We start from the raw sequence: 20,214 nt of genomic DNA on the forward strand, positions 1-20,214 counted from the left end.
GGCAACAGGCTGAGGTTCTGGTTCCAGACCCACCATCCAACAGAGAATCAAGTCACAACCTCTCTGGGCCTCAGTGTCTCCATCTGTAAAGTCAGATACACACAATGCAGAGAACACTACTTTCCTCCTCCTCCCGCCTCCAGGGCAGACATCACGAATTGATTAAAGCACTCTTTCCCACAGATCCAGGTCAAGGCCTCCTAGCCCTCAACACAGCACTCCGAGCGGCCACAACCAAATCATCAGTGCCCAAGAGGAAACCCATCTGCCATTTTCTGGATTCCACAGTTTCTAAGGACACTGTGACGATGGTGGCCCCACAACACAGCCCCTAGAGGACCATGCAAAAACCAGGGACAGTCTATCCTTCTTCCCCAGAGCATCTGGACTCGGAACTGGCTTTTAGAAAGCTGTGTGATCTCCAGCTCAGCCTCTGCCTCCTCTATGTCCTGCAGTGTCTTAACCCTGAGCTCCTCTAGGGAGAGGGCATCTGCTCTTCTCTCCAGCCCTCCTCAGGGCCCAGGGCCGAGCCGACCCATACGGGGCCCCAAGGAAGCCATCTGGCAGGTGAGAGAGAGAAGAGGGGACAAGACACAGCCTCTGAGGTTGGAGGATGAAACCAAGTCTGACTTCAGCCTGAGAAGTGGGTGCAAGCAGCAGCCGGCGGTCCCTGGGTCCCACTGACTGTCTGGTCTCCATGGAAAACTCAAAGGGACACCTTTCTGGACACGAGGCACAGACTCAACCACACCCTCCAACCCTGGCCCTGTCACCAGGTGTAGATCCTGGCTTCTCCCACTCGGGACACAAGCATCATCCTCTGGCTGTGCCTCTCTTACACCCGGGGGCACAGGCCTGCAGTCGCCCTTCCCTGCATCCCCCCGCAAGCCTGGGGCTGTCCCCCTCCCCACAGCCCCTCCAGGTACTGACACAGCCTCCAAGGTGAGGCTGGGATTCCTGCGGAAGGACCCCAGAGGCTCCGGCTCCCACGCTCCACTGCACCCCCCCCCCGTCAGGCTCCCGAGCCTCAGGGCCTTCCTACCAAACCACGCAAAGAGCCCAGAGGCCCACAGCTGCCTGCAGGAGCCCCCTTCTCCTCCCCATCAGCTGCAGGGCTGGAGACGGGATCAAAGAGTCACCCCTGCGCCCCTGCTCTGCCAGGCCCCTGCGCCCGCAGCAGTCAGCTGGACAGAGAGGCCCATCTCCCAAGGTGTCTGCTTAAGGCCCAGCTCTGCCTTGCTCCAGTGGGGGGGTCTGCCAGGAACCTCAGAGGCCACAGGGGTGGGGGAGGGGTGGGCCAGGCAAGACGGCCCTTGTTTGATCGAGCGAGTCCTCCTCCCCACTCGGAGGAAAGGGGAGCCCCCCTTCACTCTGCTTGTGCCCACTCAAGTGTTACGGAGCAGGAGACACGGGGAGCCAGGGCCATTCTGCTGCCTCAAAGGTCCGCAGTAACTTATTAAGCTGCCCCGTCCTTATTCGCTGAGATGCCCCGGAGGTATCAGTTTACTTGGTAAAACCAGTTCTGGCTGCTGAAGGACCGCGTGGGGCACCGTGAATGGCAGTGAGAAACAGGACACCCCTGGGAAATGAAGCTGGGAAAAGGCACAAACAGTCCCGCAGGTTGTAAAACCGTTTTACTGTCGGCTGCGTGCTGCGACAGGGAGCTGCATGGAGAGCACATACCGCCGAAATGCGATCGCCTCACACTGCAAGGGGCCCGGTTTCCTCACAGCGAGGCAAACGCATTCATCTGTGTGTGTAACAGGGGATGCTGTGAAACCTGCACAAAGGCAGCCTCCCTCTGTCTCCACTCTGAGGGCCACTTCTGTATCCCGTGTGGGGCAAGGCCATCTGGAGAGCCACACCTGGGGACCACGTGCACTGGTGCATCCGGAAAGGCATCTGAGGGCGCCATGGCACCTGTGCATCTAGCAAGACTGAGGTAAGAGAATCAACGCATCAAAATCCACACCATGAATCATCCGATTATTCTCAGGAGGAAAGACCCGTGTTCCACCGCGTGCCGTGAACTGCGCACTAGCATGGGGAAGAGGTGGCTCACTACTGCCCCACCGCACACCTCGGACCCCTAACAGCCACTCTTTCCTGCACTTTCGGCAGCTCTGAGAGCCAGCTGGTGAGTCAGGCTGCTCAGCGTGGTGCTAAGAGCCCCAGGCTGGAGGCGGGCCCTGAGGTCCTCTCTTCCCCGGTCACAGACAGCCTGCAGGCCCACGGCACCCACTTGGTCATCAGAGGAGGACACGTGGCTGCATGTGATGCCCCGAAGCCCGCCCTTCAAATCTACAGCATGAGCGTGGCTCTTAGGTCACCATCTGCCAGCACCAAAGGACAACACAGTCCCTACTCTCTAAAGACAAACCTTCTGTTTTCTCTCAAAGTAACATCCCTCCATGAAACAACACGGGTGATCACTCAGACCCCAAGAGCCTTTTCTCATGAGCCACCGAGTGAGACCAGCACCCACGAGTCCTCCCTGACTCAGAAGGGGGGCCACCAGGACACAATGTCCAGGCTGGTTTAGTTAGGGCACAGCTGTGCAGGGCCCCAGGGCCTCTGAACCCCAGGCGGAAAGTGCAGGCTGTCGGCCAGGGATTTTATCTACAGGAGTCTGGAGGCTTCTAACAATCTAGGGAAAAAAAAAGAAGAAAGTCTATCAACAAACATCATCCAACCAGTCAGGGTCCAACAGGCCTCTCCGCCTTTCCCCTACCCAGAGTTCTCTGTCCCACGAGAACAAGGAATGGAACACCAGAAACGCCCCGCACCCAGGCATGCATTGCCAAGGTGGGAGCCTCCCGCAGCCTCCGGAGAGAGTGAGCCAACAGGCAGGAACAAAACCTGAGCTTGGAGACGGGCTTCAGGTCACCAGGTGGTGGGGGGCTTTGAGGGCAGGAGCTGGCGGCCCTCCTGGGCAGTCCAGGTTGAGCCAAACAGGGATCTGGATAGTCTGGGGTTTTTAAAGTCCACTTTTGTTCTAGATGGAGTACAGGGCTCTCTGCTTATGGCACAACTCCGCCCACACTTCTGCATCTCAGACAAGACCAGCCCCATGTGTTAGTGCCGAGGCCGCAGAAGAAAACTGCTCCAGGCGCAGAGACACCTGAGTGTCCGTTTCGGGTCTGACACTCACCCACCGTGCATGACCCTGAGCAAGCCAGCTAATAACCCAGGCCTCACTTCCTCCTCTAACAAATGGGGGTAATAACACCTGAAGCATCTACCTCGGACTTTTTATAGGTCCTGTGATGACTGAGTGTTCTCCCTCCTGTGATGAACCTACAATTAAAAAAGTCCATGCCGCAAAGACTCGTGTCGGAACCAACAGGGCTTGGCTATGTTTGCACATGTGGGCACACACATCCTCCTTATGGTCCCGTCTGGACTGCCTCCCGACCAGCCGCACCCCAGGAGCTGGCAGCTTCCATTCGAGAGGCTGATCTTGAGTTTTCTGCCCCCGCAGCCAGGATGGCACGCTGTACGCTTCCGCTGACACCGTCATCGTGGTGTGTGACATGGCTGTTCAAAGGGGAGGGAACCCTCGTGGCTTCCCTAGGCTGCTACCCTCCTCCTCATGCCCAGCACCGGCGATGACCGGAGGGATCCAGGGCTCTGATGTCACCAGCTATGAACGAGTCCAGTCCCCCAGGCCACCTCGGGGGCGTTAGAACCTACCAGGGCACCAGAAAGGGCAACCAGGGTCCAGTGCAATGAGCCAGTTCTGGGCCTTCCCTACTATGAAATGCAATCATGGCAGTGGTAGCAAATGCTTACACACTAAGGGCCAGGCACTCCTCCTGCATTTTAAATATACTGACTTATTTATCCTTAGTGCCACCTTGTGTGACTCCCATTTTATAAGTGAGAAAACCAAGGCACGGGGAAGTGGAGCGACCAGGCCTGAGGTGGTATCAGCTTTTGGCGCAAACCTCCGCATCAAAACTGCACGGCCTCTAAATGCCAAGGACTTGTACTGGAAAGACAAATGAAGCTCAGGGTTGGAAACACATTGGACAGTTTGGGCTCTGCACCGGGTGAAGGTGCTTCCCTGGGCGAGTGATGTGGCTGAACCTCTGGGCCCCTCAGTTCCGTACCTGCGGCACGTCTCAGGGCGGCCGTGGAGAGTGGCGGGCACACAACAGGTGCTCGGAGGAGGGCGGGCCTTGCGAGAGGCGGCCAGCCTGCAGGTGGGTGGGGATGGGGGCAAGGAGCACCCCGGAGCCTTCTGCAAAGGCCTTTCGATAGAGAAGGAGCCCAACGGGACCAGAAGCATGTGACATTCTGATGGTCGCAATTTAAAGAGTGAGAACTACACCACGTGACGACTAAACCAGGAGCAATGAACCTGCCAAAGAACAAGTGCCCCCATCTCTAACAACGCTTTGTGCTTTCCAGGCTTGTGGCTGGGGGGCTTGAGGACTATTTAAAGGCCCGTGATGAGAAGGCAAGCCCCTGGTGGCAGGGGAGCTCCGCGCTCTCCTGGCCACTGTGCTGAGACCACCAGGCAGGAGCGGCCCGACTGGAGGGCTCCCTGCATCTCCTCCCAGAGCCCAGCTCAGGCCACGCCTCTGGGGCAGCGCTGCGGGAGTCACACTCCTGACAGCTGCCGTGCCTGTGAGTTGTCTCCCCGCCCCGAAGTTCACAGCCAGATGCAGACAGAAAAATCTAAGCCCTCTTGCCTCGTCCAGCCAGGCAGGAAAAGGCATCAGGAAGTACACACAGATGTTCGGCTGTCCACCTGCCCGCAGCAGGCACAGGGCCCTGAGCCCCTGTCCACCAGGCTCTCCGCAGCCTCACACGCCTGCCTGCCGGGGAAGGCAGGCGAGGAGGGGGCTAAAGTGACCACAGGACCTGGACTCAGCTGCCTGCCACTCTGAACTGCTAAAGGGATGAAAGAAAACCACTGACGGCCAATGTTTCTCCTTTCCCGTCTGCTGAACCAGGAGCACGCGGAACAGGACGAGTGATCCTCGGCCTGGCTGGGCATCAGGATCATCTCATCAGAAGCACCCAGGAGAGCTTTTAGACAATACTGAGAGCCAAGACCGCCTGACCAATAAATCCGAGCCTCTCGCCCTGCTGTGGGGAGGAGACAGGGGGACACACACGCTGCGTGGAAGGCGCTTCCGGGGCCCTGGCTGTGTGGCCAGGAGGCCAGAACCACCACATGGCCATCCCTCACGTCCCCTTAACACTTCACCGACCATACACGCCAGGCGGACTTGTTCTGAACCCACGAATAGAGTCACCTGAGCCTTAGAAGCACAGACACACATGTACCGCGCCTCTGTGATGTCCTGGCTGTGCCCCTGGCCAGCCGGCAGGGCGGGGCGGGTAAGCGAGCTCCTTCCTCTAGGACCAGACTTCTGTCATGTCACATGGGAGCTGGCTTCCAGCTCTGCTGTTAACTCACCATGTGGCCACAGCCAAGCCCCCCCCGACCCCTCCCCCACCCAATCCCCCTTCAAGTAAAGTGAGGGAACTGCCCCCTTGCAGCTCCAGGCCAATCCCTGCCCAGCTTTCCACTGCTCTTGACGGGGCCTCTAACCCCAGGGCCCTCCTCCCCTCTGAGGTCCGGGCAGGTACCAGGTGGCACCTCCTCTGGAAATGCCCCAGGCTGGGGTGTCTGCCATCTCTGCCACAGGGGACCCCTAAAGCTGCAGCGACCGCGGAGACCACACCGAGGCTGCGTCTGTGCTCAGGCTCAGCTCAGACGCCCACAGTGAGCTCTCAAACTGATCTGTAAACAAGAGATACACACGGCAAAGCTGCCGGCCACTTGTGGAACACAGAAGATGACTAAAAAAGGAGCGAAACACTCCAACACATGACGTTTCAGCCGAATAAAGACAGAGACGTGTGCTCACGGTGGGGGCCGGGCTGGGGAGCACACGTGGGCAGGAAGATGTTAACTCCCCCCCCCCACCGGGCTGGCACAGAGGACTTCCTTGGGGATATTAATAGCCCCCAGCTGTCCCCTGCAGCCACAGATTCCCTCCCCAGGGAAGGGCCACGGGCTCTGAGGGACAGTGAACTATGAGCCACTTTAATGTACTGAGGTGGCAGGATGGGGGGGGAGCGCATCTGCCTTCCCTCTTCCCAGGTCAAATTTTGTTCTAATCACTATCACTGATGGGAGTAAAACACAAGGCTTTGGAAAAGAAAGTACCCAGGTTCCTGCCTCCATACAGGGGCCGAGGTCTCCCCTCCCCCCGGGGGCGGGGAAGCTCATTTCCAGATGGAACATGACCCCTCCCCAGCCACCGTTCCACGGCAGGATGTGAGTCTGGATGCCACACCAGCACCTGATCCAAGGAAACCTGGGCATGCGGGAACACTCCTATCCTCCGCCTGGACGAGGGTCAGATGAGTTCGCTTTAAAGCCTCCGCAGCTAAAGGCCAGGTGAGGTGGGGCCTCCGCAGGCCGGGTGGGGGCAGGTAGTGAGCAAGGAAAAGCGGCTGCCTCGCCCTCCCTCCACGTCCAGACTAAACTGGAAATCAGGGACGCCGTGCACCCCGACCTCTGCCACCACCTTCCTCCCCATCCTCCCAGGCTCCGTCAGGGCACATCACCAGCTGCCCTTCCTGACAGATGTGATGCCAAGTCCAAAGCTGAAGTCGCTGACCTAGACCCAAGAGACCTCAAGAAGAAAGGGACGCCTCCATGCCTGACAGTTTAATCCTGGTTTGATTTAAGCACGAACCACCAAGAAGTCCTCATACCCCAGGACTATCCATCACCAGCAGGAATCCCTTGGCTGTCGGGACTTCAGACGAATTGCTACAATGTGGGAAAACCCCCATGCTGACTCCAAGTGAAAAGATTTTTCCTTTAAAACAAACAAAAGAAGAACAAGTTAAAAACAAAAGGGGGGGGGTGCAGCAAGTAAAGGAAAGAAGGGCTCCGATTCTCAATTAGCCGCGTGTGGTCACTGAGCTGCTATGCGGGACAGGCCTGCCCCTTTTAAAGCTGGGGCGCAGGGCCCGCGCCCTTGATGAGCAGCCTCACATATGTTCTCCGTGCCCTCCTCATTCCTCCGAAACCCCCAGAGACCCGTGTCCAGCACGCGGCCAGGGGTTCCACAGAAACCTTCTAGCCCCCTCCTCATTTATGCTCACAGCGTCTCCACCTTAGTACCATATTAGAGAGGTTGGGCCCCCATCTAATTCAGTGCGACACCCCAAGCACCCCTCGTGCTCTGGGCTGAACGCAGGGATGACACAGCTGGCATCTCAGCTGAATCAGGGTTAACTGAAGCCCTGACTGCAGAACTGGCTGGTGATACAGAGGCTGAGAGGCTGCCCTGGAGCAGCCCCCGGTGCAACCTCTTGGCTTTCTAAGCAATGGCTGTTGCAAATCCACACTCCCCGACCCCAGGGGGTAAAGGCCCACAGTCACACTTGCTGCATCCTCCTGAAGGTGTCACTGAGGCCACCTTCCAGGTTCCAAATGCAAAAAGCCAACAGCTGGTCTCATTCTACTCCCAGAGGCTAAACAAGTTAAAAACAAACAAAAAAACCCAAACAACACAGAGAACCCCTGGGTCCAGAGAACAGAGTGGAAACGTGCTACTTCACTTGCCTGTGTCACAGGGCACCCATCTGAGCGAAGGGCAGGCACAGGGGCGAAAGAGTGTGGGTGGGTTCAGTCCATTTTGGGGCAAAATTGTGGTAGAAGACACACATAATATAAAACCACATAAAATACACATTAGCGTTTCCCATTTGAACCACTTTCAGGTGTGCCGTTCAGTAGTGCACTCACATGGCTGGACCCATCTCCAGAACGCTTTTCATCTTGCAAAACTAAACTCTGCCCCATTCAACAGTAACTTTCTGGAGTTCCTGTTGTGGCTCACTGGGTTAAGAACCTGACTAGTATCTATGAGGAGGCGGGTTCGATCCCTGGCCTTGCCCAGTGAGCTAAAGATCTGGCACTGCCGTGAGCTGCGGTGTAGGTCGCAGATGTGGCTCGGATCTGGCTTTGCTGTGGCTGTGGTGCAGGCTGACAGCTGCAGCTCTGATTCGACCCCTATGCCATGGGTTAAGAAAGACAAACAAACAAAAAAGCCCCAATAACTTCCCATTCTCTCTGTCCTTTCCCCCAGCCCCTGGCAACTACCATTCTATTTTCTGCGCCCTCTGAATCTGACTACTCTAAGCACCTCTCATCAGAGACTCCTACAGTATTTGTCTTTTTGTGACCGGCTTACTCAGCATAATGGTCTCAAGTTTCATCTATGTTGGCACATGTGTCAGACTCTCCTTCCTTAATACGGCGGAATAATATTCCACTGAATGCACGTATCACATTTTGTTCATCCATTCGTCCACAGATGCACACTTGAGCTGCTTCCACCTTTGGCTTCTGTGAATAATGCTGCCACAAACGTGGGTGTAATTCCTTACTTTATTATTTTTTTTTCTTAGGGTTGCACCTGTGGCACAGGAAAGTTCCCAGGCTAGGTGTCAAATTGGAGCTACAGCTGCCGGCCACGCCACAGCCACAGCAACTCAGGATGCAAGCTGCATCTGAGACCTACACCACAGCTCATGGTAACGCCAGATCCACGACCCACTAAGAGAGGCCTGGGACTGAACCCACATCCTCATGGATGCTAGTCAGATTCGTTTTCACTGTGCCACAATGGAGATTCCTAATTCCTTGCTTCTTTTTTTTAAGTCAAGATTATTACCAAATCAGGCAGCTTCCTAAAAGACCAGAAGTAAGCTTTCCCAAGCATACTATATTCCCCCTTTCTTACTTTTTTTCTTTGACTGCACCCACAGCATGCAGAAATTCCTGGGCCAGGGACGGAACCTCCTCACAGCAGTAACAAGGCCAGATCCTTAACACTAGGCCACCAGGGAACTCCTCTTACTTACTTCGGATCTACTCTGGAATCAAGTCCAGTTACCCCTCCTCACACTTTCTAAACTGTTTCCAACCAGATCTGAACATACACTGGGATTTCAAAGCCACAGGATGACTTCACCTCCTAACTCCACCTGTCTTCTCAGCCTCAGGACCTCCAAAGACAGCAGCCACTGGGGCCACCACAACAGCTGACCCTGTTCCTACCAACCTGGCCACCTCCCGGGGTTCAAGCTCTCTCTTCCGGAGACTGTATCTAGGAGGCGTTCAAACACACCCAGGAATTTAAATGACCTTTGAACTCTGGCACTGGATCACCCCTTCCCAAATGCCTCCTCACCCCACCCCAAAATCCCAACCCAGGAACTCTGGAGTTGGGGATGGTTGTGCACACACAACTCCAAGGTCCTGACTTCAACCTCCCAGAGCAGGGGAGGAAAAAATCAGTGGAAAATACTTAGAACGGGAAAAAAAGAATAGAAGGAGGCTTCACTGCTCCCACTTCCAACTACTGCCTGTTTAAAAATGACAAGATTGAAAGACTAATCAAAGTGGCTGTGCCTTGAGAAATCAATTTATCCCACCTTTTGAACCTCAAGGTCAATAAAGAACCAGAGTTTCAATACAGAAGATGCATTAAAATAGGCACAGGGCAGAGTCCAGCCCCTCAAATAAACCTGCCCCAGGGAGGACCCTCAGGCCAGGCAGGCACGCCTGCTTTCTTCGGACACAGGACACAAGTTTTCGGGCTGGAAGCAGGTATTAGGGTGGCCCATCAGCCAGCATTTATTGTGCTCCTAGACCCTGGAGGGCAGAAGCCTGGTGGGAGCCTGCAAACAGGTGCAGAACCCAGAGAAAGCAGAGGAGAGTTGCGGGGCGTGCGGATGGATGGCGACAATGAGAACCCTCAAATTCAGATTCAGAGCATCTGCGGGGGCAGAGAGGGAAGGTGCTCCGGGCAGGAGAAAGCACCCAGGTGGGACGCAGAGGACCGGGGGGCACCATCAGGCCCATCAGGCTGCACCACGCCCGGTCACCAGCCCTGCATGTCACACACACTTGATGCTCTGAATCATCACAACGCAGGGTGTTGAGTTCTGTTGTTCTCCCTGCTGGACAAAGAAGGAAACCGACTTGGAGGGGCCAGGCCGCTTGCCCCAGGCGGCAGCAGAGGGTGTGTGTGTTGGGAGGGGAGGGGATTCCAACTTTTGCCGGGGAATGAGCCACCCCTGGAGAGGCCTGCAGGCCAGGCGGACAGACCCATCTGCCTGCAGTTTGCAGAATGACGGGGAGGATGCTGTCCTGAGGCTCCCTGGGGATACAGCTGAGGGGCAGACAAGGTCAAGGCAGCCTGAGGAGTTTCCCTCCCAGAGGGGTAACAGGAGGTGATGAGAAGACAAGCAGGGCAGGCCCCAGCACGGCCATCCCCCAGGTGACCCCTACCTACCTCCGTCCTCCTCTGCTCTCCTCTCTGAAACCCGGACAAGCTGCAGCCTCAGGCAACTCAAGAGGGGCTCGGGGCTATCAGAAACCACCAGTCTATTTTAGCATCTCAAGCTTGGGACAGCCACGGCTGCGGCTCAGTCCACGTCCATCATAAAGTCCAGTGTCGTGAGCTCCCTCTAGAAAACTCGAATGTCCAGCGTCTCACCCCCATGACGAGGGGAGAGGGGCGTTTAGAAGACCCATGTAGCCCAAAAATGCCAAAACTGCCTTAGAGTTTCTGATCCCTTAAGCAGCCAATTCCATAATGTAAAGGAAATCCAGCTACTTTCATTTGCTTTGAGAACAGGAGAACAGCTTACTGGGGTTTGGAAGAGAGGCATCTATTTTTTTTTTTTTTTTTTTTTAGGGCTGCACCCACGGCACATGGAAGTTCTTTCTCAGGCTAGGGGTTGAATCTGAGCTGCAGTGGCTGGCCTACGCCACTGACACACAAACACCAGATCCGAGCCACATTGTGACCTACACCACAGCTTGCAACAATGCCAGATCCTTAACCCACTGAGGAAGGCTGGGGATCGAACCCACAGCCTCATGGATACTAGTCAGGTTCTTAACCCACTGAGCCACAACGAGAACTACAGAAGGCATCTATTTTTAAAGTTTTAAAGCCATTAAGCCTAGACGTTGGCAAGCTCAAGGGAGCTGAGCCGCCTAGACAAAGTTGAAAACAATCAATTTAACTTCCACCTGCCGTCCAGGGACTGAGCCTCTTGGGTACCTGACACATGGCCTCTCCATCAACAAAGTAAACTCCACAAGAAAAGCTCGTAGGTTGGTGTGAAAGCAGCGGGGGCGGGGCGACCCTGGAAGCCTGGGATTCAAAGGTTCCAGCCGCCCCCTGCACTGCGTCTCCATCCTGGTGTGTCCCTGCTGATCCCTTAAACAGCCAGGTCCTGAGTCCCCATCGTGTGTCAGGCACTCAAGGGACAGAGAATGAGTAGAGCAGAGCCCTGTCCTCCAATTATTCTGGAGGGAAAAGGTGTCTGGAAAGGGGGAAAGGTGGGGGCCTTTGTAGGGTTATTTTAGCCTAGAGACAGGATCCTGGGCCCAGGCCAGTAATGTGTTGCCTGAATGCAATCACTTACAGTCCCTGCGTTACCTACAACACTGAGTCATGGCTTCTACTGCCTGTATCTTGTCCCTAACATGCGCTGACTGATGGCTGGCACGTCTCCCCGCCGGAGCAGTGCCAGGCAGCACCGCACAGAGATGCAGTACCTGCTCTTAAGGCGTTTCGTTGCCGGTGGGAGAGAAAATCATGAGGCTGCCAAGAGACAATGTACCTGAGACACTCAGTTCAAGAGAAGCACACTGTACGCTTTAAATTAAAAAAAATCATGGAGGAGAAAAACGTGGAGGGCAAGAGTCAAGCACACATGTGCACACGCAGTGGGTGAATCCAAGAATATCAGGGTGTGGCCCTTGGAAGGGCCCTCCATAGTCCGCTCACTAATAAACAAGGAAGCTCGCCCAGAGGCACGTCTGTGTGATGACCCCTCCTCAGCTAGGCTGGTGGGATTTTTTTTTTTTTTTTTTTGGTCTTTTTTTTAGGGCCGCACCTGCAGCATATGGAGGTTCCCAGCCTAGGGGTTGAATTAGAGCTGTAGCTGCAGGCCTACACCACAGCTCACAGCAACGCCGGATCCTTAACCCACTAAGCAAGGCCAGGGATCGAACCCATGTCCTCATGGATGCTAGTCGGGTTCATTAACCACTGAGCCAGGACGGGAACTCCTGGCCAGTGGGGATTTATCCCCATCACCATGAACCTGCCCAAGGCCCTTTCTCAACCCTTGCTGCAATCCTTGAGGCTGGCACTATTAATATCCCCACTTTTCAGATAAAAAAGACTCTCCAGACATGAAACTACCCAAGGCCACGAATCTGAGCTCAAAGCAGCCCACGACTCTGCCTCTGCTTCCCTGCAGGGCGACAGGCTTGCGGCTGCTCTTCTTACCCCCTCCTGGGTACTTGGATATGTCCCCCATCTCCCAAGTCCTCCCGGAAGAGTGACTTGGCAGAGCGTGGATGCGTGGGAGCAGCCGTGCGAAGTCAGCCTGGCAGGACGACCCCATGCCACTACTGCCCCTTGCTGATGCAAAAACTTGGCGCTCTTTCATCTGAGCCCCACAACAACCTGAAACATGGTATTGCCCATTATTTCACAGGCGAAACCACAGGATGCACCCTAAGTCAGCTGGCTGGAAACAGTGACACACAGGTTTCTAGACCCTTGAAAGAATTAAATGACCCACCCTGATTTCTGCCCTCCCAACCTCCCACCATGGTCCCTCCCTTCTGGTTTCGACTTCCTGACCTTCCAAGGGAACCAGAGAAACCACCCCACGGAGCTGGCGCGTCCTCTTCCACGGGACTGGGGCCAAGCTCCTACCCTCAGCCGAGAAAGCGCACCTGACTTCTCCCCGTGGAGCTGACGCCAGGGCAGCACAGGCAGGTGGACAGCTGGCCCCTGCAGCTGCACTGCACCCCGTCTCTTCCCATGGAGAGAGACCTCATATTTAGAGCACCGACTCCCCTGACCTGCTGACACCCAACCCCAAACCAATGGAGCCCTTGCAGTGTTCAGCTGGCAGCCTCTTTGCCTTCTGAAGCCTCCATCCACCTCCTCTTAAAACATCACCCACAAACTCAGAACTGGGGGGTACAAGGTGAGGCCTCTTCAGCAATTCCGGCTGAACCCACCAACTGAAGACAAACACTCTCTCCTCCTCATTCCTTTGTCACCGCCGTTCTCATCACGAGAAAGCTAGGACTGCAATCGCCTCCTACAAGGACCACGGCCCTGAACGCCACGGCAAAGGCGCAGGAAAACTCTGCCTTTCCACAAGGAGCAGTGAATAACACAAACTGTTATTAGCCCTGGACACGAGCCACACGGCCGGCTGCAGGGAGGGCAAAGCCTGCCCGGGCAAGTCCTCCCGTGAGTCCGTCTCACAAACCAGTTATAACATCAAACACGCTGATCCTGGCATTTCACACCAAACACCAGGAAAGGGAGAGACTCCTTTTTCTTCCTTTGTAAAAACTTGGGAACTCGACTTCCCGCCTTCCGGTCACAAAAGGAATGTTTTCGTGACCAAAGATGACCACTGCCCACCACTGGGGTGCAGAGGCTCCACCACAATGAAGCTGCCCTGCGGACCCGTCAGCGCCACCACAAAGCAGCGCTCACTGCCGTCGCTGGGGGCGTCCCGGGGGCTTGCACGGCTCTGCGGCCGGAGGACAGACCCAGACCGCTGGCCGGGTGGCCGCCCGACTTCCTGCCCTGCCACAGGCACGGTGCTCTCCGTGCACGGACCCTCTGTGCGGGGCTGGAAAACTTAACGGATGGCCACCGACTGAGAGAAAACGTGAGCAAGAGAGAGGAAAGAACGCACGGTGAGAGGGCATCTCTCAGAGACACGAGGAGGTCCAGGTTTGCAACCCTAAGGTCATCTGAGGGCCGGCTGTGTCCCGGCCTCTGGGCTCAGCTCTGGGACCAGTGGAGGGGGCAGCCCGCCGGGCCGGGGCGGGGGCATCCTGGGCACGAAGGTAAGAGCCCGAGCGAAAGCTGCTTCCTTTCTGCCGAGGAGGAGGAGAGCCAGCGGCTCAGCGACAGCAGGGAAACCCCGGCAGCTCAAGGCCAGGGGGAGCTATCAGAAAGATTGTGTACACACACACACACACTTCTCTCTCTCTCCATCTCAGATCCGAAAGATTGTACACATACACACACCCACCCACACACACTTCTCTCTTTCCGTCCCTGGCCCAATTCTAGCTTCGCTAATTACATCATTCCCACCTTTGGCCCCTCCCACCCCTGCCATCAGCCCCGACTCTCTGCCTCCCGCTGCTTGGGGTGCAGGGTGAGGACTGAGCCAGCTGCTCCCTCTGTCCCACCCACGCCCAGCCCCGGAAGGGCTGGTTTCAGAAGGTGCCTGAAGCAATCCAGCCTCTTCCTCTGGGGCCCTGCCTGGAGCGGAAATCTGGTTAACACAGGGGACCACCGCAAGCAGGAGACCCTGGGGAAGCAGCACTCCCAGCCCAGCCCCCAGACAAGCCCTGCTGCCCCTGCAGGTCCTGAAGGGAACACTGGGTCTGCCCACGGCAAGCCATCTCCCTAGAGGACTGCAGAAGGCTTTATTTTCTCAAGTTCGCCCAAGCAGCTGATGACCAAGAGAGCTTGCAGCTCTCTGGCGCTGCCATATCTTACTCCATGAGCCTTGCTTTCCTAATCTGTAAAATGGGGGTGGCAGTTTCTTCCTCACAGTGACAGGGCTGAAAGGTCCGAGCGCAGTGCCTGGCTTACAGCGGGCACCCAGCTACCCTCTCCCAGCCTCCTGACTGGGGCACAGAGCAGAGTCTCAAGGTTCCTGCCTGCTCGTCAATACGCCTCCATAGCACTGCTTCTAAAAACAAAAAAGAGACAAAAAAGAAATCAAGTCCAGCTGGCACCTGGTCCCAGGTCTCTAAAAACAAAACCTGCCTCTGGAAAGGTGGGGGACTGTGTGGCCCCTGACCGCGGTCCTCAGCCTTGTCGGCTCCATCCCAGATTTCAAGAGCACAGGGAGGGTCACAGGTCAGGAGGAAATGCCTTCTGCTTAGTGTGGAGAAAGGGAATTCTGGTAGCTGTGAAAGCTGCCACCCACCCCCTGCCCCCGCAGCCTCGCCTCTGGTCCTTGTCAGGCTGACCCAGAGCCACTGCCACTCACCTCATGGGGCCCTACCCTGAAGCCTGGGGGGGCAGTACCCAGCTGCAAAGCTCAGCCTTACCCGGGCCCGGGAAAGACCTTATCCTCCCTGAGATGTCTGCTCCAGGTGGGGCACCAAGCAAGCTGCTGTCCACAGCCCCACACGGCCAGCACCCCACGAAACACTCAGAACTCATTCCCTCTTCCCTCTGCTCTGGCTTCGGGCCAGGTCCCCACAACCTGCCCCCACCCCCTACTCTCTCCTGACACCAATCCTTTCCCAAGTGAGTGTCTGAGTTTTTTCAAAATTTTCTTTTTAAAAATGCTGCAAAGACTCCCACATCCTTCAGCATGAAGTTCAAATTCATTAGCATGGCATCCACACTCTAGAACTTCCCCAATCTTTCCAGGCTCACCCATTACCACTGCCCACAGACACCCCAACCTCCAGCCACTCAGAGGTGACTTAGCCTTCAGGCTGCTTTATGCCTCTGTGGTTTGGCAGGTGCTATTCCTCTCCCAGGACACCCCCCCACACACAAATCACCCCATTTTCTGCCATTCTAGCTCCCTGTCCATCCTTCAGGACTCAGGTCAAGGGTCACCCCCTTCAGAAAGCTCTCCGTGAGCTCTGCCCCTTCCCCGGCTGGGGAACTCCCTTCCATGTCCTGGACCTCCACGTCCTGGGCACATATACAGGTGTTCTAGTGGCTGGTTCACCTGGGCCCTCTTCCACCTTACAAGACACGAGCATCTCAGGCATCGAGAATGGCCTTAAGAATAAGGAGGAGGAACAGAGGAAGAAAAACTGGGTGACCCCCACCTCTCTGGGCCACCAGAGCTTTCTTGTCCCACATTCATCACGCTACACTAGAGAAAAAGGGGGACAGGAAAGCGAGAGGATGGAAAGAAGAAAGGAGGGGTCCACACAGACCACTGCCCTCCTCAGCCTCTCTTCCCAACAGTCTGGAAGGCTCTCTCTTGAACTTCAGACTGAAAGCAAACATTCCCAGGGAAGTCAGTTATCTTCTGGGTCAAGTCCACGGCAGACAAAGGCTCCCACTGCTGGTATGGGGGAAAGGTACGGGGCTTTTCTGTAAGCCTCCTGGCCCAGGGGCTGGACTGCCTGGCCGCGCCGCTGCATCCCGTCACCACACCACAATCCTCCTGGAGAGGGCAAACCAATCCAGTGATCCTCCAACTCAAGGAAGTTCACCCAGATGTACAGTAAAAATAACCTGAGACCTTCATCCACGTGGCAGAGACACAGAAGTCAGGAGCGAGGGAGGACACGGCACTGGTAACAGGAACCATCACAGTGGGTGAAGGGCACGAACGGGCACTTCAGCACAGAAAAACAAAAGGCCTGCAAAGGAGGCGATTTTGGCCCTGAGTAGCCAAAGCCCTCAAAACATTCACGCCCCCGGACCCAGGAATTCCATGCTAGGAATTGACCCTAAGGACATAAAAACAGTTGAAAGATTTATGGGCCAAGCATGCTCATGGCGGTATCGTTTATAATTCTAAGACAGAAGTAACTCAGTATCGATGACTGTGGCATAGCCACATAATGAAGTGTCATGCAGACACTAAAATTCCTATTATGACAGAATGTGTAATGATGAGAAAATGCTCACTACATGGGAAAAGAAAGATTGCATATAATCCACACCCTGAAACACACACAGACACAAGACACAAAGTCAGAAAGCATAAATACCAAAATGTGAGCAAGGGTGCAGGCCCAGGTGGTGAGACAGCGGGCAGATGTCACTTTCTGTTTCCCCATCCGCAATCAGAAAATACCTTTATAATCACAATATGACTTTTAATTTCCTCCAAACACAGACGCTACATCACGCATACCCATCTCACACACTTCCTCTTTATTAACCCTTAAAGTCTAGAGTGGAGAAAGTAATTTCTCCCCTACAAATTCGATGTATTATTCATAAAGCAAATTCCACTGGTGCCCATAGACAGGGCCTGAGCAGACTTTAAACTCCCCTGCACACTGTCGCTATCCATCAAAGTAATCACCTCCTCCCCCGCCCCAACAAGGAGACATCACTTTACCTAAAAACCCTCCAGACCACACGAACGAGGCAGAGTTTACTCGGTTCCCAACAACCATGTCAGATACACGTTTCCTTCTACTCTTACTTCTGACAAAAGGTTTCCATTTTTTCAAGTCGAAGTGTGCACATTTCCAAAGACAGCTAATTTTCAGCAGTCAGCCCGTGCTTATCTAATACAACTGCCACGGCAAGCGGACAGGTCCCCAATGCAAGGCTGAGCAGGTAGGAGGTACAGGCAGTTATTTGGAGGTTTGATCTGAGGGTTATCAGGCAAAAGAATACACACACACACACAGCAAGAGTCTAACAATGTGAACTGGATACACACACAAGTTCCTCCAGGGAGGGAGCAGGGATAACCAGATGCACTCAAGGCACACAGGGGGCTTTCATCAGAAAAAAAAAAAATTCTTGAAAAAAAGGTCTGAAGCAAATACGAAAAATATTCACATATGTCCATATTTATTTATTTATTTATTTATTGTCTTTTTTGCTATTTCTTGGGCCACTCCCGCGGCATATGGAGGTTCCCAGGCTAGGGGTCCAATCGGAGCTGTAGCCATTGGCCTACACCAGAGCCACAGCAACGCAGGATCCGAGCCGCGTCTGCAACCTACACCACAGCTCACGGCAACGCCGGATCATTAACCCACTGAGCAAGGGCAGGGACCGAACCCGCAACCTCATGGTTCCTAGTCGGATTCGTTAACCACTGCGCCACGACGGGAACTCCCATATTTATTTTGAACAGATACACAGGTGTTCACTATAACCATTTACCGTTTTATTTTCAATTTTTCAAAGCAATGAAGGAAACACACACGCAAGAACCCTAGCCTATTTCTTCTGCTGTTTCTTCTGAGATAATGACCATACTGCAGGTCGGTTCTGGCTTTGCGACCACGTGAGGGCCCAGAAGTCAGAAGAGTTCCAGGAACTGTCGTGCACAGCTTCCTCGAGGTGATCTGAAACCCCCGATCTTGGTGGTCTCTGGCCATCATGCAAGTGCGGAATTTCAGAACCCAAGGGCCCACTCTCCTCCTGACAGATGAGAACCCGGGAGGCCCGTGGAAGGAAAGCCGCCTGTCCCAGCGCCTGGCCAGTGAGGCGAGGCACCTGCAGACGGTCAGCCAAGTTCCCCTTTCAGAGTCAGTCCCGCAGGTGGATCCCTACATTTCAGGATCGATATTCACACGTGACTCAACAACAAAGACAGACGTCTCCATCAACCTGCCCCAAACTCGCCCAGGCGGCCGTGTGAAGTGCTTCCCGGCAGCGGAAAGCCAAAAAAAAAAAACCCTCTGAACCTTCACATGACAGCGAGGCTCTGACAACGGGCCAGATCACAGATGTCCAACACAGGGGACAGCAGCAGACACAACGCACAACCCCAAAGGATCACACATCAGCCACCTGCTGTGCCGGGGATGAGAGTCTACTCGTCTTATTTTCCTCCTGGGTCCATGATCAAATGAACATGCATTCAAGGTACATCCTCAAGGCTCCGAATGTAAAAATGAACGAGTCTATAAACGCAGATCTTGACTTAAAAGGACTCAGATGAAAAAGAGACTGGCTGTTGAGTGAGGACAATAAGCCTCACGTGATGCTGGGCTCAACACTGACGTGTCAGGCAACTTGAGGCAGTGTGCGGTTCGGGTCCAGGCCCGCCCTTCCTCCCATTTGCAGATGCTCATCCTCCAGCCTTTCCTTCTTGAAGATCCAGAGACGGAACCAGGTGGTCTCCCCAGGGCCCTGTCCAACTCTGGCTTCCTCTGCCTCTTCCCAGCTACTCCCGCAATGACATCTGTGCCCCCTCGTCACCTTCTCATCCCTGCAGCCTCTCCTCAAAGAGCTGCCAGGATCGCGCCTTCCCGTCCCGGGACAGAGGGATGTGTGTCCATTGTACAAGACGGAGTGGAGTCCCTGGTGAGAACTGTGTTCATTCCTCCCCAGGAGACCTGGTGGAAGGTGCCTCTCCCAGACATCACCAGAAAGGCTCGAACCCACTGGCTCCCACGAGCCTGTATCAGAATCACCTGGAGGGCTGCTTAGATGCAGGAGCAGGTCTGGGGGAGGGGCCTGACGACCTGCAGCTCTAACAAGTTCCCAGGTGATGCTGATGCTGCTGGTCTGAGGACCACACTTTAAGGACCACCTCTCTAGCCACTGATTCCCTTCCTGTTGGAAGGATGGTAAGACTCAAACAGCTGGGAATTTGTGAAAATGCAGATTCCGGGCACGATCCCACAGAAGTCCAAGTAGCACTCCAGAGGGAGGCCTGAGACACCAGTGGTCAGAATGAACTTGGCCATGCTGGTTCTCCCACTGTCTGTCCTCTGCCCCAGAATAAAAATCAAGGACCTTTTTTTGTCTGCATAGGTTTTCAGGGGCAAGACTTGAGCTTCTTTGCGATAAGTGCCCAAACTATTCACGAGAGGCCTGTGCCTCATGAAAGAAGGGGACAGCCTGAGAGACTGAACCGTGGCTTGGCGAAGAGACCAGGGGCTGGAGTTCCCATGGCGGCTCAGCAATAACAAACCTGACTAGTAGCCATGAGGATGCAGGTTCGATCCCTGGCCCTGCTCATTGGGTTAAGGATCTGGCGTTGCCATGAGCTGCGGTGTAGGTCGCAGAGGTGGCTTGGATCTGGCATTGTTATGGCTGTGGTGTGGCCAGCAGGTGCAGCTCCAATTCGACCCTAGTCTGGGACCCTCCATATGCGGCAGGTGTGGTCTGAAAAAGAAAAAGAAGAGAGAAAAGGGGGGGGGCTTTGTGCCCTCGAATGTGTCTACCAAATACCCAAGGAGAGTGAGCGTTCCGCTCCCCCCAGGGTGACCTCCTACCTTCCTCGGCCAGAGCAAGAACAACATTTGTCTGGCTTCACCCCAAGCCCTCAGGACCCGCAGGGCCTCTCTCACAAGGGCACGACAAGCAGCACTTCTTCTGGGAAACCTTCCTGAAGGTCCCTTTACAATAATAACCAACTATGCGTCTGCTACAATTACCAGGTGGGAGGAGAAAAAGGCAGGATATGCAATTG

The 20,214-nt window shown here is 54.9% G+C and overlaps 1 protein-coding gene across 1 annotated transcript in view; it reads right to left on the reverse strand.

Moving 5' to 3' along the window:
- CCDC88C (coiled-coil domain containing 88C) overlaps positions 1 to 15,856 on the reverse strand; it is a 113,007-nt gene extending 97,151 nt beyond the window's left edge. Inside the window, exons 1-2 of the mRNA XM_021100083.1 lie at positions 15,814 to 15,856; positions 13,518 to 13,721 (exon numbers count right to left, since the gene is read on the reverse strand). Coding sequence (XP_020955742.1) covers positions 13,518 to 13,721; positions 15,814 to 15,856 — 247 coding nt within the window. The remainder of the gene's footprint in view (positions 1 to 13,517; positions 13,722 to 15,813) is intronic.

Source organism: Sus scrofa, chromosome 7 (genome assembly GCF_000003025.6).
Source record: "Sus scrofa isolate TJ Tabasco breed Duroc chromosome 7, Sscrofa11.1, whole genome shotgun sequence".
Classification (NCBI taxonomy): domain Eukaryota; kingdom Metazoa; phylum Chordata; class Mammalia; order Artiodactyla; family Suidae; genus Sus; species Sus scrofa.